General features: G+C 38.3%; 2 protein-coding genes across 3 annotated transcripts; both read left to right on the top strand.

Moving 5' to 3' along the window:
• The first annotated feature begins 1,929 nt into the window (after window positions 1-1,929).
• LOC129775078 (cytochrome P450 4c3-like) lies at window positions 1,930-14,608 on the top strand. The gene is made up of 7 exons (XM_055779322.1): window positions 1,930-2,117; window positions 2,181-2,287; window positions 2,354-2,694; window positions 2,764-3,049; window positions 13,816-13,949; window positions 14,000-14,289; window positions 14,354-14,608. Exons 1-7 carry the CDS (start codon window positions 1,961-1,963, stop codon window positions 14,515-14,517), a joined length of 1,479 nt encoding a protein of 492 aa, XP_055635297.1. The 5' UTR covers window positions 1,930-1,960; the 3' UTR covers window positions 14,518-14,608.
• LOC129775081 (putative nuclease HARBI1) lies at window positions 5,183-13,809 on the top strand. 2 transcript variants are annotated; one of them, XR_008742851.1, is made up of 3 exons: window positions 5,183-6,130; window positions 6,192-10,084; window positions 13,553-13,809. XR_008742851.1 is itself a non-coding variant. In XM_055779325.1 (2 exons), the coding sequence occupies exons 1-2, from the start codon at window positions 5,864-5,866 to the stop codon at window positions 6,930-6,932; spliced, it is 1,008 nt and encodes a 335-aa protein (XP_055635300.1). In that variant the 5' UTR covers window positions 5,183-5,863; the 3' UTR covers window positions 6,933-13,809. The 2 variants fall into 2 exon arrangements, 1 of the variants encoding a protein (XP_055635300.1); XM_055779325.1 differs by having other exon boundaries at window positions 6,192-13,809.
• Window positions 14,609-14,811: the final 203 nt, after the last annotated feature.

The following is a 14,811-nucleotide window of genomic DNA, read 5'->3' as shown; positions in this document are numbered from 1 at the left end:
GTGTTTTTTTATGGGTGGAGAAGAGTGGGTGTTATAGTCGAACATACCACGTGGATATTTTTGAGAAAAAGGAGACTGACAATATAAGCTATTCGAAAATGTCCAACGTTTGAAACAGAATTCGTTTTTATGAACAAACTAGCTCGACCAACCCACAATTGATATATTGATATAAATCATTTCGAACACTCAAGTTCCCACAGAAATTATTTTTATGTACATAATCTATACTCATGGTATATAATTTTTTTTTGACATATAAACCTGATGCAGAGTAAAGCGCATCAGTCCGTGAGGAATTTATGCCGTGAGGCATAAATCGTGAGGAACGGACACCACATCATTTTTATTTATATAGATCAAGTTTATAAATAGTTACCTTCACTTGATTTATTTAAAACACATTGTTAAAAAAACTATATTAATTTGAAGTTCATTGTGAAAACATAAACATAAACAAAACATAACCGTTGTTGAATTGAATGCATGGTGAAAATAAAAACATTTTTCATTTGAAATTCATTTTGAATTATTTTTAAGCAATTGTTTATTTTTATTCCTCATCTTGGATTTCGGTTCTGAGGATTCCGACGCTTTGCCTTGGAGCGCTGTTGCTTCGTTGAGCTATTGTGGGGTTCAAAAAGACAGACGTTGGTTCCACATGAAGCTGGAAGCCCAATCGCATCATGCTAGTTTTGCAACTTTGTTGAAATCGTGCTGAAGGTTGTTGGCTTCCGAAAAATCGAACGCCATGCGCCGTAAATCTTTGAAAGTCATACCATAGAAAACTTTGTCCAGTGGCCTGCAGATCCTCAGACTGCTCACTCGTAAATACCTATCTGAAGCACACTAGGTGCTCGCTGACACATTCCAGCAGAAGTAGAAATGTCAATAAAAGAAGATTCAAATCAAAAATCACTCACTGATATCCTCTTCCTCAGAGCTAATTCAGAAATACCGAGGTCTGTTGCAATCCGACGCAATCCGAGACTCCCTCCCGAAGTTTCTGTCGGGCCATTTGAGCATTTCTGGAGTGCATTTCTTCAAATCAGTTTTCTTCTTGTGGGTCCCGTTAAAAAATTTGTTGAAAATATTTTATAATTTTTTTTCAAAGCAAAACGCTAGTGCGAGCTTTTACCCCACAGTCACTGCGCACTTTTGCCCCACAGCCACTGCGCAACTTTGTCCCACAAGCAATTTCTGAACTAATCGAATTTTTCAAAATAGCTCTTGAACTTTTTCACAAAAACGAATACGCACCATCATCTACTATAGAATGAAGGTTTCCTTGACAGTGTAGTTTCGAGTTTTCCAGTTATTTTAGGTAAGTAAATCGTCATCTCCAAAACTGAAAAAATTAGATCAAAACATCGCAAAACTCTTTTTACCTCATACCTTTTTGCCACTTTCATGAAATGTATCTTTTTTTATATGTTTGAGCTGCTGGTGGAATAATGTATCAAACGACTACACTGTTGTCGAAATTTTACGCTCGTTTGCTTCAAAATGGCGGTGTGCACGGGGCAAAGGTGCGCATTTACCCCGCATTACTCTATACATTTTGCACGACATTTTGGACATGAAAGCGCTATCCAAAAAGCTATCGCGATGGGTGCCCCGTTTGCTGACCATCGAGCAAAACAGCGGCGCGTTTTGCTCGATGGTCAAATGTTGTCAAATGTTGCACATTCGAGTCAAATGTTGCACATATGTTCGTAACGTCGTGTGGCTCTGGCTTTGACTCAACTATTTAACTGGCGTAACTACAAGAGACATTCTTCAAATAGCATTGCGCCTGACAAGCTTGCTACTGTCGCCATAAAAGTGTGCTTGCGAGCTTTTCTGATCAACACATTTATTCCAGACTTCTTCTCAGTTCCCATTATCATTTCTCTGGATCCGCTCATGATTCATTGCGCGATTCCACTGTTTGATCTCAGTGCTGGTTTGTTGGCGAACCATGATAGTCACAGTGGTGATCATTTTCTGTGGGATATTTATTTTGAAATGCTATCAGCGCCGAAAGCGTTTCCTACGTGCGCTGCATAGCATTCCAGGGCCGAAAGGTCTTCCATTGTTGGGCAATGCAGCAGAAGGAATTCTTTGTGATCCCGCTGGTAAGTTCTAAAGAAGTATAATTACAACGCAGCGTAAACTGATCAAATTTTGAACAAACGTAGAGTTTCATGATAAACTCGAGCAATGGGTGAAGCAGTTTGGGACACGAATAAAAATCGATTTGTTCACAAAATTTTGGATTTTGCATAGTTCGCCGGAAGATATTGAGGTACACTGTTAATGAAAGAACACCGAACTCAAGTCAATCGATTAACAAACTGTACTTTGATCACAGAAAGTTGCAACTGATAGCCGATTCAATCGAAAATCAGAAGACTATAACCAATTGCAGGAGTGGTTGGGAAATGGAATTTTGCTCGATCACGGCCCAAGTTGGTTCGTAAATCGGAAGGCATTAACGGACGCATTCCACTTCAAGGTTTTGGAGAATTTCATCCCCACATCTCAGCAGCAGTCCGAAATATTGGTTGGTAAATTGCTGGCTTCCAACGGCCAAGCGGTTGATATTTTTCCGATCATGAAACTGTTCACCCTGGATGTTATATTGGAAACAGCAATAGGCGTAACGTGTGATGCACAACTGAATGATTCTGATTACGTAAAAGCCGTTGCCGGGTGGGTTTGAAAGTCACTTTTATTGTACGCAACGAGAATATAAAGCATTAATAATTACATACGTTTCAGTTTGAGTCACATTACCTACTGGAGGATGTTCAACGTGATGGGATATTCTGAGGCAACATTCAGATTCACTAAATATTACCGCCCCTACCGAGAAATGCTGAAGATCAACAACGATTTTACGATGGATGTAATCAAGCGAAGGCGGGATGAATTCTATAAAGAAGCGAGGGAAGAAGGTGGAAAAAAGCGATGTGCTCTGCTGGATAAACTGCTTCAAATGGAAATAGAGGGAAGAAAGTTGACGGATGAGGAAATAAGAAATCAGGTTAACAATTTCATGTTTGCGGTGAGTATATGCTTCCGTGTGGTATGATAAACGTTTCGTTCTATTTTTAACATGGTCCGGACAGTGTTATAATTTGAGATATACATTTGAATCGTTGTTCTTTGATCGTACACTAAGTATATGTTTCAATCAACATTTCGGTCATCATATAGGCTGAACAACATGAACTAGATATTTCTCCCTGATATGTGTCAGACTGGTTAATCTGGTTTTCAGGTAACATGGGAAATCGCCGGTGCATTCTTTCATTCCATTCGGGTTCGGTCCATTATCTATGTACTAGCTCACCCATACTAAACCAAACTGAAAAATTCAGTTGATTTGATGGTCTTGTTTGTGTGGAATGATTGATGTTACCAAAAACCCATTATTAGGAATATATAGTCTCCGAACTAATATGGTATTTAATCGAAATACGCGATACATCCGTGAAAGGCATTGTCCAATGGCACCAGAAATTAGTATGAAGATGAAGATGAAGAGAGATGAAGTCTGGTAGGTTTGCTGCTAGCCACGTTTTTGTACCGTTTAGGAGTTTTATTTTGTATCCTTCCAAGAGCTTTTATTTCGATCTTGGCGTCAATAAATGGTTCACCCATCATGTATGCACACGCAAAATACGACTTATTCTGCACTTGTAAACGTTCAATCCGACTGCTAGACGCTCGAAGCGAATTTACTGAGAGTAGAGTCGGTCTTCATTTTTCGCCATCGAAGATTTTGGGCCCTACTTATGACTATACTCGATAATAAGAGCCAGAATAATGCTAATTAGATATTAGATTTTTAGATCTTAAGATATTTTTGATCCATTAAAGATGTTTGTGAACGCGGCTTTAAATGTTTTACAATTAGTGGTTCTGATGTTAAAGACAAGGGTGAGGAGCTCAGCATCTAGCGAGTTTCTTAGGAAGATATATGTGGGGTGCATAATATTAAGGTCGCGACTAATCAAGCTATCATAATCTGATATGCATGAGTATACCCTTTCGATATTCTAAATCAGCAGCCAGTTAAATTCATTAATTGCATTTTTTACATAACCAAACAACATGCTCGATATTATGACATCCTGGACCACAATTTTATAAATTGTTAGTAGCAAGATCTACACGACAAAAACCTGAATTGAGCGCAAATTGATTGGGCAACATACAATATAATAGCTGATAAATACCTAAAGGGTGTGTCACATCAAATTGCATCACGGAAAAAACGCTGTAGAAATTTAATTTTTAGGAATTATATCTTCAGCTTTCGCTTATAATCAGATAAGAGTGTATAGATCACGTTGGCCATGCTTCACTGTCAATTTTTCGTAAATTTGGAAAAATGTCGTCGAACGAAAAAGAGCGTCGTGAATTAATCCTGCGCACTCATTTCGAGAATCCGGAGTTGTCACATCGGGACATCGGTAACATGCTGGGAATCGTCCAATCAACGGTCAGCAGAGTACTAAAACGATACTTCGAGAACCTAGCCATCGACCGGAAGGTGAAGAACGGCAAAAATGGATGCTCCGTCAGTGAAAAAGATCACAAGCGCGTAGTTAAGCAGTTTAGACGTGATCCGAGAAGTTCGGTCCGGGATGTCGCCAATAAGCTGAATTTGTCAAGTTCATTCGTCCAGTGGACCAAGCAGCGGGAGGGCCTGCGTACATACAAGGTTCAGAAGGCTCCTAACCGCGACGAAAGGCAAAACATGGTGGGGAAGACGCGAGCCCGGAAGCTGTGCACCGAAATGCTGACGAAGCTGCATTGCCTTGTAATGGACGACGAAACCTACGTCAAAGCGGACTTTCGTCAGCTGCCGGGCCTGTTGTTCTTCTCCGCAGAGGACAATTTCAGCGTTCCGGAGGAGATTCGCAAGCAGAAACTATCCAAGTTTGCCAAAAAGTACATGGTGTGGCAAGCGATCTGCTCTTGCGGAAAGCGGAGCGCCCCCTTCGTGATGACCGGCACGGTAAACGGGCAGGTTTACCTTAAGGAGTGCCTACAGAAGCGCTTACTACCACTATTGAAGCAGCACGAGGGCCCGACCATCTTCTGGCCGGATCTCGCTTCGTGCCACTATTCAAAGGACGTGTTGGAGTGGTACGAAGCCAACGGGGTCACCTTCGTGCCAAAGGAAATGAACCCGCCCAACGCGCCGGAGCTTCGCCCAATAGAGAAATATTGGGCGATTATGAAGCAGGCCCTCCGGAAGAACCCAAAAGTTGTCAAATCGGAGGCGGACTTCAAGAGAAAATGGATTTCTGTTCAAAAAAAACTACAACCTGACGTAGTACAGAACCTTATGGACGGGGTAAAGAGGAAGGTGCGAGCATACGGGCTTGGGCTCGAAGTATGAATAAAAAGAAAATGCCAAAAGTTGTTTAATAGTTTTTATTTTACTGTCTAAAATTTTCAAAAGGATCGGTCTACTGGGCGAAATTCTACAGCGTTTTTTCCGTGATGCAATTTGATGATACACACCCTTTACTATCGGTGAAAGGAGAATAATTCATTGTACGCAGTAACTCACATGAGGTTGTATGAATAAAAACAAAACTCAGCTTTACTTTACTTGAATCACGCATTCGAGCAGTGACATTAAGTATTTACTACGTTTGGTATGAATAAAACTGGCAACTGAGTATGAACTTTTCGAAAATGGAAGCTTACTTGATTTCGTATGAATAAAACAGCATTTATCAAGTATTTACTTTGTTATTATCAAGTATGCTCATGAGCGTACTTTGCTTCTGAAAACTTTTTTGTTTATCTTATGCGATTAATATTTAGTGCTGCTATCTTACATTTAAACAAGTGAAAAATGTATTATGTTGCGCCAAATATTCCTTTTCCGCTCGTTTGTGACATCGGTCCTTCATTTGAGAAAAATCGGGCTACCAAAACATACAAAATACGCAGAGAGGGAGATGACGACAATTTTAAGCAGTTGTACAGGTTTAGTCGCGAAAATGTAGGTTTCTTAGCAAGAACCTTTCTACCCAACTATGAGGAAACCAGAGGGGAAGCGTTTCAAAACATGCAAAAAATGAAATGTTTCCTGCGTTATGTGGGCGATCCCGGATTCCAGGTATGCTCTTCATTACTTACTCTGGCATTGCAAAAAAAAAAACGGATATACGATTTTCTAGGTGGGAGTTGGTGAGGATTTGGGTCTACACCAAACGACCGTTTGCAAAACTGTCTGGCAAACGTGTCGAGCGATCGTTGAAAAATCCCACGGATGGATCAAAAAGTACGAGTTCCCTTACTGCATAGGGGCACTTGACTGCACTCATGTGCTCATAAAACGGCCACACCATTTTGCCGATGAATTCGTCAATCGTAAAGGATTGACGTCATTTAACGTTCAGGCAACGTGCAATGGACGAGAAATGTTCACGAGTGTGGAGTGTCGGTGGCCTGGTTCTGTCCACGATGCCAGAATATGGAGAAATTCCGCCATTCGTGAAATACTCTCCGACAACAACAGCGATGCCGTTATGCTAGCAGATGAAGCATACCCTATAGCGCCTTGGCTAATGACGCCATTTAAAAACCCGTCATCTGCAGAACAGAGGTCCTACAACATTATGCATACTAGGGAAAGGGTGATAATCGAACGGGTATTCGGACAAGCTAAACAACGATTTCCCATTTTGCAATCAAAAATCCGCATATCAACGGAAAGAGTCCCACAAATGGTCGTTGCCTGCTTCGTGCTCCATAATGTGGCGAAGATAATGAATGATGAAGATTTCACGTTGCCGGAAGAGTTACTTCAGCCAAACTATGTACAGTTCAATGGGGGAGTCGATGATGGCAACTCTATTTGCCATAGAGGACAACGTCGTCGAGATGCAATTGCGATGCACATTAAAAATCAGTTATAATATAATAAATATTTTGCCTTTAAAACTTTATTAATTTAACTTTAATTTAAAAAATATATACAAAAAAATATATACACTTTCAGATGATCATGTTCTCTTTGAGTATTTTGATTTTCAGAACAGCAATTTCCTTTTTCAGAACCAACATTTCTTTTTGGTGTCGCTCTTCTTGGTTGGCTTAAAATACATCCGTATAATCTTGTTGCTTTTTCAGGAACATAAGTTGCTCCTCACACACTGTTTGTTGTGTTCTGCCACGTGTCTTGAATATAAAAAAAGAATTAAAAAACTATAAAAGTTCTTTGAAGAACAATTTTAGGAGAGAAATGGGAATAAAAATACCATTTTAACTGAGAGCGCATGAAAAGTAAAAGTAGAATTAAAATAAAACACATACCGATTTTTGATTTGTTTTTAGTGTTTGACACGCTTGACTGGGTGCCAGAAACTCGTTCTGCAAGCTGTTATAATCATAACCATCAGAAGAATCATGCTCCTCCTTCGGTGGATCCTTCCCCATTGCAATATTTTTGCTTCCTACTGCCAGACCATCTGTAAAAGTTATGATAAATGATAACATTTCATAAGTTTCAATATAATTGAAATAATTGAATAATTTTTATTTACACGGAACGCTGATGATGCTGGGATTGTCAACACCCCCCAGCAGTCCATAAAACTTTTCCTGCGGTTGGTTGAGCACAATTTTAACGTTCCCTGACACATACCGATTTTTGATTTGTTTTCAGTGTTTGACACGCTTGACTGGGCGCCAGAAACTCGTTCTGCAAGCTGTTATAATCATAATCATTGGAAGAATCATGCTCCTCCTTCGGTGGATCCTTCCCCATTGCAATATTTTTGCTTCCTACTGCCAGACCATCTGTAAAAGTTATGATAAATGATAACATTTCATAACTTTCAATATAATTGAAATAATTGAATAATTTTTACTTACACGGAACGCTGATGATGCTGGGATTGTCAACACCCCCTAGCAGTCCATAAAACTTTTCTTGCGGTTGGTTGAGCACAATTTTAACGTTCCCTGTTTTTTTGGTATCCGTTTTTGACGTGGGACTACGTCTAACCGGAGTATATGGGGGGTAAAATGAAAACCTAAACATAGAACATGCAGGAAAAAATGAAAGATTCCGAATGCTTATAACTCGAACATTTCTTACTGGATCGGAAAGATGTTTGCATCAATTGATACGGAATATTTCTACGCTTCTATCGCAATTAATAAAATGTTATTTCTCATTAGATAAACAATTCAATAACTGTAAAATGTTAAGCGTTATCTAAACGCCCTAACTACCTCGTTTTGATTGGTCCGATTTGCGTTTTCCCCAACACAGCCATCATAACCCAGCAGCCTAAGGGAAATCGACATTGAAAACACATGAAAGTATGGGGACTTTTGTTCGCACCGAAATGTGTTCCCTAACACAGACTTCAAAACAAAAAAAGCGTTAGAGAAATCAGCATTGCAAATACATGAAAGTCGGGAGTATTTTTGTTCCAACTGAAATGTGTTTACCTAATAAAGACTTCTGCACCAAGGTGTCTGGGGAAATCGGCGTTGCAAATACATGCAAATCGGGGTCATTTTTGTTATGACTGAAATGTGTTTGCCTAACATAGACATCAAAACCAAGATCATCATACCAAACGTAAAAGGACCGTCATTAAATTTACTTGTAACGAAGAACATAATCTATTGCATGAATTGACCTTACATGGTATTATACAATCTTTTTACTCACAAAGCAAATATATTGAATTCAATGGAATTCGGAAATTGTTTCATTCAATCAAAATTTCAATCAATACAAACAAACGATAAGGTAGTCCCACGTCAACCTTGCCTTATATCAAAGATATAACCTACCCATTTTTCTTTAACAGCGGTCTTCATGTTAGTGATTTTCTTCAATATTTGTTCGCCAGAGAACTCCAATCCACATCGGATGAACAACTGCTGTCGCATCGCCGCCAACGCTATTTTTTTCTTCTCCCGCACAGGTAGTGTTTGCGATTTTGAAAGTAAAATTTTTCCTACTTCCTCCAGTACATCCACAAACACAGCATACATTTATTCATGATTAGATTGATTCTTCCTCTTTCTTCCGCTACCGCTGCTGATTGATTTTTCGGCAGATCCTTCGACTGTAAATTTATGATTGGAAACTAGTATTTTTAAACAACAATTAAAAAACTCAACTTACCATCATCTACCAGAACAATCTCTTCGAGTACCTCGATGTTTTCGTGGCCAAAAATCATTGTTATAGATTTTTTTTTTCAATGAAAGGATTACAACACGGGCGAGAAAAGCGACGTTTTGAAACCAAACAAAAACAATCAGTTGACAGATGTTTGACAAAGTAAGAACTATGTTCGAATTCGAACATACGTTAAAATGAAATTAGTAAAGTAAACTTTCAATCATACGGATTCAAGTAAATACTAGGAAAGTTTACTTTACTCGGAAACGGGCAGAATAAGTAAATACTTTTTTTTATTCATACGGCCTATGGTGAGCTAACGCCCGAGAGATTGCTCGTTACGTCGGGGACGATAGCGAGTGGTTAGTCCAATCGACAGAAAACAAATCCATTTTAATCGTCAAATTGTTATCTGTGTATAATATATTCACTGTTCATGTTTTAAGCAAAAAAAAAATGCTGGATAAATGTCCTGTCTAATGGTATATAACATATGCCGCAATAACGATTTTGGTTAATATGTGATTGAATATTCTTAATGAATCGTTACATTTTTCGTTGGGTGACCTCCCTATATAGAAATCAAAGACATAGTCCTATGTCAAAATTCTGAAATATTCAGATTTTTCTGAATTTAGTGATCAATTTGCCCCCGGTTTACGGTACCACTGTTTGTCAATAGATGGCTCCAGCTGTAAGTGCTGGTCGATTTCGACATATTCAAAACGTCATAAATCAAGTCTAGACATACGGTAAACAAACTGCTTTGACACATCATTGATTCTGTTTTCGCGTCATATACTTTTGGTCGTGTGAAAATGTCCGAAAAAAATTGATTTTGAATTGGATTTGATTTTAGAATATTGAAGCTGCAGTAAAAACATTAAAAACGATGCCTTAATATCGTTTGAAACACTGATTGTAAAGAACTCGTTTACATTTCTTTATCTGCTAAAGCAATCCGCGTTGACGGCATTGAGCTTCGTATTACGAAATGGGGAGTAGGCATGACAATATGGGTTCGCAGATGAAATGAACACACTTTTAAAATAAAAATTATGAATGAAGATCGAAGATCTTTATAATTATGAATGAAGATCGAAGATCGAAGATCTTTATTTTTAACTTTATAACATCGAAGATCATTATAACGTTTTTCTATCTACATGTATCAAGTACAGTAACTTAGATTTGCGACATTCAGCTAATTGGACAGACCTGTGATGCGGCACGTTTAAATGGGAATTTTTACCTCTAATTGGACATTTTCGTAAACATCGAGTTCGGGGCCCAAATCATGGCCCCACATTAAAAGTCGCCACCAGACGTCGACACTGAGTGGTGCCTCAGCATGTCGCAATCAAAGTAAATAACTGTATAAGTGTACAGAAGCATGGTATGGCGTTTGCTCACTAATTTGCCTCCCTTTTATTAATATTCAGTTCGATCAGGAAATTTATGTCAGTTTGGATAATGTTTATGTAGGTGCTTCTATCGATATGTTGATCAATGAATATTTGTCAGTATGTAGAATTTCACACAACGCCTAAGCTGACTTTAAGACCAATTCGATAAAGTTTTACATTACACTCTGCAATCAAGTTTTAAAACGTTTTCATTTCAATTATCATTCAAACTTCAACATGGCGATAATTGATCCAATTATTCTCCAAGAAAGGAAGCATATGTCAATTGTTCCTCTTCTACAATGTCTTCCAATCGATTGATCGAACGATCGAATTGATATTGAGGATATTGATAATCAATTTAGGGATATTCAAGACCTGGATTTTACGGACCTCACTGTAAACAAACGTCAGTAAATTGTTATCCAAAAAGAGTATGACCTTAATTTTGCTTCTCCCAAATTGAGAAAAAATATATATACAATCCTGATTCTGCAACATTTTTCAGCAACCGTTGAGCGATTGTTTTGAGCATATATTTGAACAAATCAAAACTAAGAAATAGATCAGGAACAAAAACTGTGCTAGGAATTCTAGCTTTTGAAAATCGTGTAGACATTAATAATGTTGAAGAAAAATAAAGCAACGTCCGGATTAGTTAGAATGAGACAAAATGTAGAACAAAAGTATAATGTTGAAATGAATGATCACGAACAGGAAAGTAAAAAATGTTACTTATTGACACTGTCACTGTATATCGTAATTTTGATTGCTAAGATAAACAAAAATTGACAAATTCGATTCTTCCAGCGTTTTACAGTTTTATTTTCGAATTTTTCCAGATTTTCCGAAAAATCTTTTTGACATTGTCATTGTATATCGTAATTTTTATTGCTAAGATAAACAAAGACTGACAAATTCGATACTTCCAGCGTTTTACAGTTTTATTTTCGAATTTTTCCAGATTTTCCAAAAAAAATGTTGGCATCTTTGATTCTAATTGAACGAACGTAATGGCAAAGTAGTGCCAAATTTCATTCTAATTCTCATCGGAATTATGTGAAAGCAAGTGTGTCGAACACTTTCGGTGGTTTCCCCTGTTCCTCGTTCCATCAAAGGGTATCTTTTAAATATCGGGTTTTTCAATAGGAGCGCTACAAAAGTGAAAAAAGCCCTCTTGAATTTATGATTGTTAATAACTACATACTATTGTGTATGTTTGACAGCTGTGTACTTAAAAAAAACGAAAAAAATTAATTTCTCTTCAAGCGGGCTTCGACGTGTTTCTCTGCATTATTTCCAGCCGGGTGCTATGATTGGTGTTCATTAGCAAAATCTCAAGCAGAACTGTCAGTGGGATACCCAATTCATGTGAAAACAAAGGGAAAATGTCAGTGGGATACTCGATATGTTGGCTCCTGTCAGTTCAATAGAGGTTCTCTAAAGACGTCACCCAGGTGATTATTTCTGTATGATTTATATTGTTTGAAAACGTGTCAGAGTTGATAAGTGCAGATCGGACACACTACACCTTGTGCAATATTTTCTCATACAAATTCAAAATTTTATTACTTAGATTGTTTTGGTTATTGTTCTGAATGAAAGGTAACATTATGTTCATTTCATCATTTACAGCATACGCGTCGGTATTACACCGCCTTTAACTAATTTGACCAGTCTCAAAGGTTTTTTTTTGCGTTCGCACCTCCATCGGCATTTTGTCCCAAAGTCGAAGGATCAGGGACTTGAAGTGGGCAAAAGCAGACATCTTTTGCAAGTTTATCTTCGATTGCAATAATGAGCATACGGAGCGTTAATTTTAGCACCTTTCTTAATAAAAACAAGTGGTAGTTTGCCGTAAATACATCCCCCAAAGATAACGATTGGGCGAAATTGGGGGACTTCATTGTCACGATACCACGGTAGCACTTCGACTGTAGTGGCAGCTTGCCAAATATGGCCAAAACTTCCCGGACCTCTGTTCAGTTTTTGTTTTTTAAGGGACCTTAACCCGAATCGGACCTTTGTGAGCTTTCATAAACGGAAAAATACGTTTCTGCAGGCACTCTTCCCTATACATTTTAGAGTCCATTGTCTTGATTGTGACGAGAACCTTGGTTTTCTGTCCATAACTGCAAGTCCCTTGCCAAATCAAGAACTACCTGGTAAATTTATAAGCGCAAACGAAATTAAATTTGCTGGGGATATCTCCCCTGGTAGTAACCTTATAGATTCACAGGCCTCGGGGCTGTCCAAGATCCATCTTCACGTACGTTGCTTCATCCATCAGAATGCATCCTTCTTACTTCGTCAAAAACTTGTTGTACAACTTTCGAGCGCGTCTTCTGATCTCTAGATTTTGCTTTAGCGTTCTTTTTGGTTGCTTGTAGGCACGGAAATTACTATAACCTTCTCGTATATGGATTCTTCGGATGGTACTTTGGTTAGAGTTGTGTTTTTGGGCGATGTCGTAGTCCTAGTAGAGTTACGGGTTTGTCTTGATTGTTCACACCATCTTACGATCGTAAACTTCACTACAACGCGTTCTCTGATTCAAACGGACGAAACGGATCAAGGTGAAATTTTCACTGTCAAAAGATACAGGTTCTCCACACAATTTGCTGTCAAAAGATTTCAGATACGCCTACTGCTATAGAATGAACATTAATGTCATGTTATTCCGGATTCTAACTGAATCAATCCTTATATACATATTTTTTGTAATGGAGGCTATACATTTCTCCCTTACAATTTTCTAACATTTTCGCAGTATGAAATATAATTTATTTATTTCATACTGCGACAATGTATGTGAGAAAGGTAAAGTTTGCCCTCATAACAAAAAAAAAAAATGATACAAGGTTTGATCACGAGCGAACAATGTTTGGTTAGCTACAAATCCCATGCGATGCTGGGTCATATCTTGATAAATAGGTTACGAAAACGCTGTTTAATATTTTTAGACCATTTTTGTTTCATTCAGGAGAGATTTGAAGATCAAATTACAATTGAATGAAACTGACAGAGGTGGGCCAACCAATGTGAGGGAGGATCTTTTACACTATGTAATGCTTCCAATATATGATAAATCTCATAAACTTGAAATTACTATTTTTCTTTCTACTTTTTCTATTTTTCTACTACTATTATTATTGACCCGAAGATGATCAGGAAATTTTATGTAAATAAGTGAATCTCCCAGTCCTACCGATTATTTATTGTCCCTCCCATTGACGATTTTTTTAGGGTCACGACACAACTTCGAGCGCACTCACATTCATCGTATTCCTCGTTGCAAAACATCCAGAAGTGCAGGAAAAACTCTACGAGGAGATGAATCGTGTGCTGGCGGATGGAATGATTCCCACACTCAATCCAAGGTATGCTAATGATGTGAACGTTGGATTTTTATTCATCAACATGTTTTTAGAATTTTAAGCGACTTTAAATATATGGATCTGGTGATCAAGGAATCTCTGCGAATGTATCCCCCGGTGCCATATTTCTCAAGAACAATTGACTCGGAGACGGAAGTGTCCGGTGTAACTTATCCGCCGGGAACAACCGTATCGTTGGGTGTTTATTTCATGCACCGAAATCCGGATTATTTCCCAGAGCCTTTGTGCTTTAAACCTGAGCGATTCAGCTTCGATGCTGACCAGGAGAAAAGAAATCCTTACGTATACATTCCATTCAGCGCTGGAAGCCGTAATTGTATTGGTAGGTGCTTTTTTGAAACTAATTTATTTTGTTTCCTACTGGGTCACAAATATTTTCATTTCAGGGCAAAAATTCGCAATCAACGAAATCAAAGTTGCGCTGATCTATATTGTACTTAGATGTCGGTTTCGGCTGGATGATCCCACCTATGATCCGAAGTTGAAGGCGGAACTGGTATTGAAGCCCGTAGGGGGCATACCAGTGCGTTTTACACCCAGGAACATTTAGTTCAGTTTTCCCATAATTTATTTCATCTGGCTCATTTTAAACAAGTCTTATAAGCTTACAACTACAGAAATATATAATTCATGAAACTGTATTTTTTTGTACGTTGCCTCACCGATAATATCCTTGTCCGAAACTTTTTCTGTGGTGGGTGGTAATGATTCAATTTTAGTCCGTTGACACGATTTCAGCGTGAGCTAAGGCGAGTGAGAAACTCTTATCACGAGTGGAAAAATAAAACGCCCCAAAAGTTTGGATTCGCAAGTCATCGTGTGACTGTGGTTTTGATTTGGTAGA

The sequence above is a fragment of the Toxorhynchites rutilus genome, chromosome 3 (genome assembly GCF_029784135.1).
Source record: "Toxorhynchites rutilus septentrionalis strain SRP chromosome 3, ASM2978413v1, whole genome shotgun sequence".
NCBI classification, from domain to species: domain Eukaryota; kingdom Metazoa; phylum Arthropoda; class Insecta; order Diptera; family Culicidae; genus Toxorhynchites; species Toxorhynchites rutilus.
Note: the sequence above shows the minus strand (reverse complement) of the source record. Positions and strands in the feature narration are given on the sequence as shown.

Bases quoted from the DNA above. Each gene is read 5' to 3' on its own strand.
- LOC129775078 (XM_055779322.1), top strand. From the start codon at position 1,961: ATGATAGTCACAGTGGTGATCATTTTCTGTGGGATATTTATTTTGAAA. The intron at 2,118-2,180 runs GTAAGTTCTAAA...GAACAAACGTAG, and splicing joins AATTCTTTGTGATCCCGCTG to AGTTTCATGATAAACTCGAG. The intron at 13,950-13,999 runs GTATGCTAATGA...ACATGTTTTTAG, and splicing joins ATTCCCACACTCAATCCAAG to AATTTTAAGCGACTTTAAAT.
- LOC129775081 (XM_055779325.1), top strand. From the start codon at position 5,864: ATGTATTATGTTGCGCCAAATATTCCTTTTCCGCTCGTTTGTGACATC. The intron at 6,131-6,191 runs GTATGCTCTTCA...ACGATTTTCTAG, and splicing joins TGGGCGATCCCGGATTCCAG to GTGGGAGTTGGTGAGGATTT.